At 58.3% G+C, this 324-nt stretch overlaps 1 protein-coding gene across 1 annotated transcript in view; it reads left to right on the top strand.

The window, feature by feature from the left end:
- Positions 1 to 20: 20 nt before the first annotated feature.
- Positions 21 to 324, top strand: part of FBXO22 (F-box protein 22) — a gene marked incomplete at its 5' end in the record, with an annotated part of 5042 nt that continues 4738 nt past the window's right edge. The window contains one exon of the mRNA XM_010011539.1: positions 21 to 123. Coding sequence (XP_010009841.1) covers positions 21 to 123 — 103 coding nt within the window. The remainder of the gene's footprint in view (positions 124 to 324) is intronic.

Raw genomic sequence — 324 nt, 5'->3', positions numbered from 1 at the left:
CGGATCCTGCCCTTCCTCCTTCCGTCTCCTTGCAGAAGGTGCACGTGCTGCCCCAGACCGTGCTCTACATCGCCGATGCAGAGACCTTCAGCGGGCATGAGGAGTGTCACGAGCAGAAGAAAGGTAACCCTTGCAGGCGTGCGTGGGGTGCACTGTGCCTAGAGGAAAGCCAGCTGAAAGGGAGTGCGCCCAAGTAACAAGTGATAGGATGAGGAAACGGCCTCAAGCTGCACTAAACGAGATTTACGCTGGAGCTGAGGAACAATTCCTTGCCCAGAGGGTGCTCAGGCATTGGAACAGGCTGCCCAGGGCAGGGCTGGAGTC

This window comes from Nestor notabilis, unplaced genomic scaffold (assembly GCF_000696875.1).
Source record: "Nestor notabilis isolate BGI_N333 unplaced genomic scaffold, ASM69687v1 scaffold14340, whole genome shotgun sequence".
In the NCBI taxonomy this organism is placed as follows: Eukaryota; Metazoa; Chordata; class Aves; order Psittaciformes; family Psittacidae; genus Nestor; species Nestor notabilis.
The sequence above is the reverse complement of the archived record's forward strand: the minus strand, read 5'-3'. Positions and strand labels throughout refer to the sequence as shown.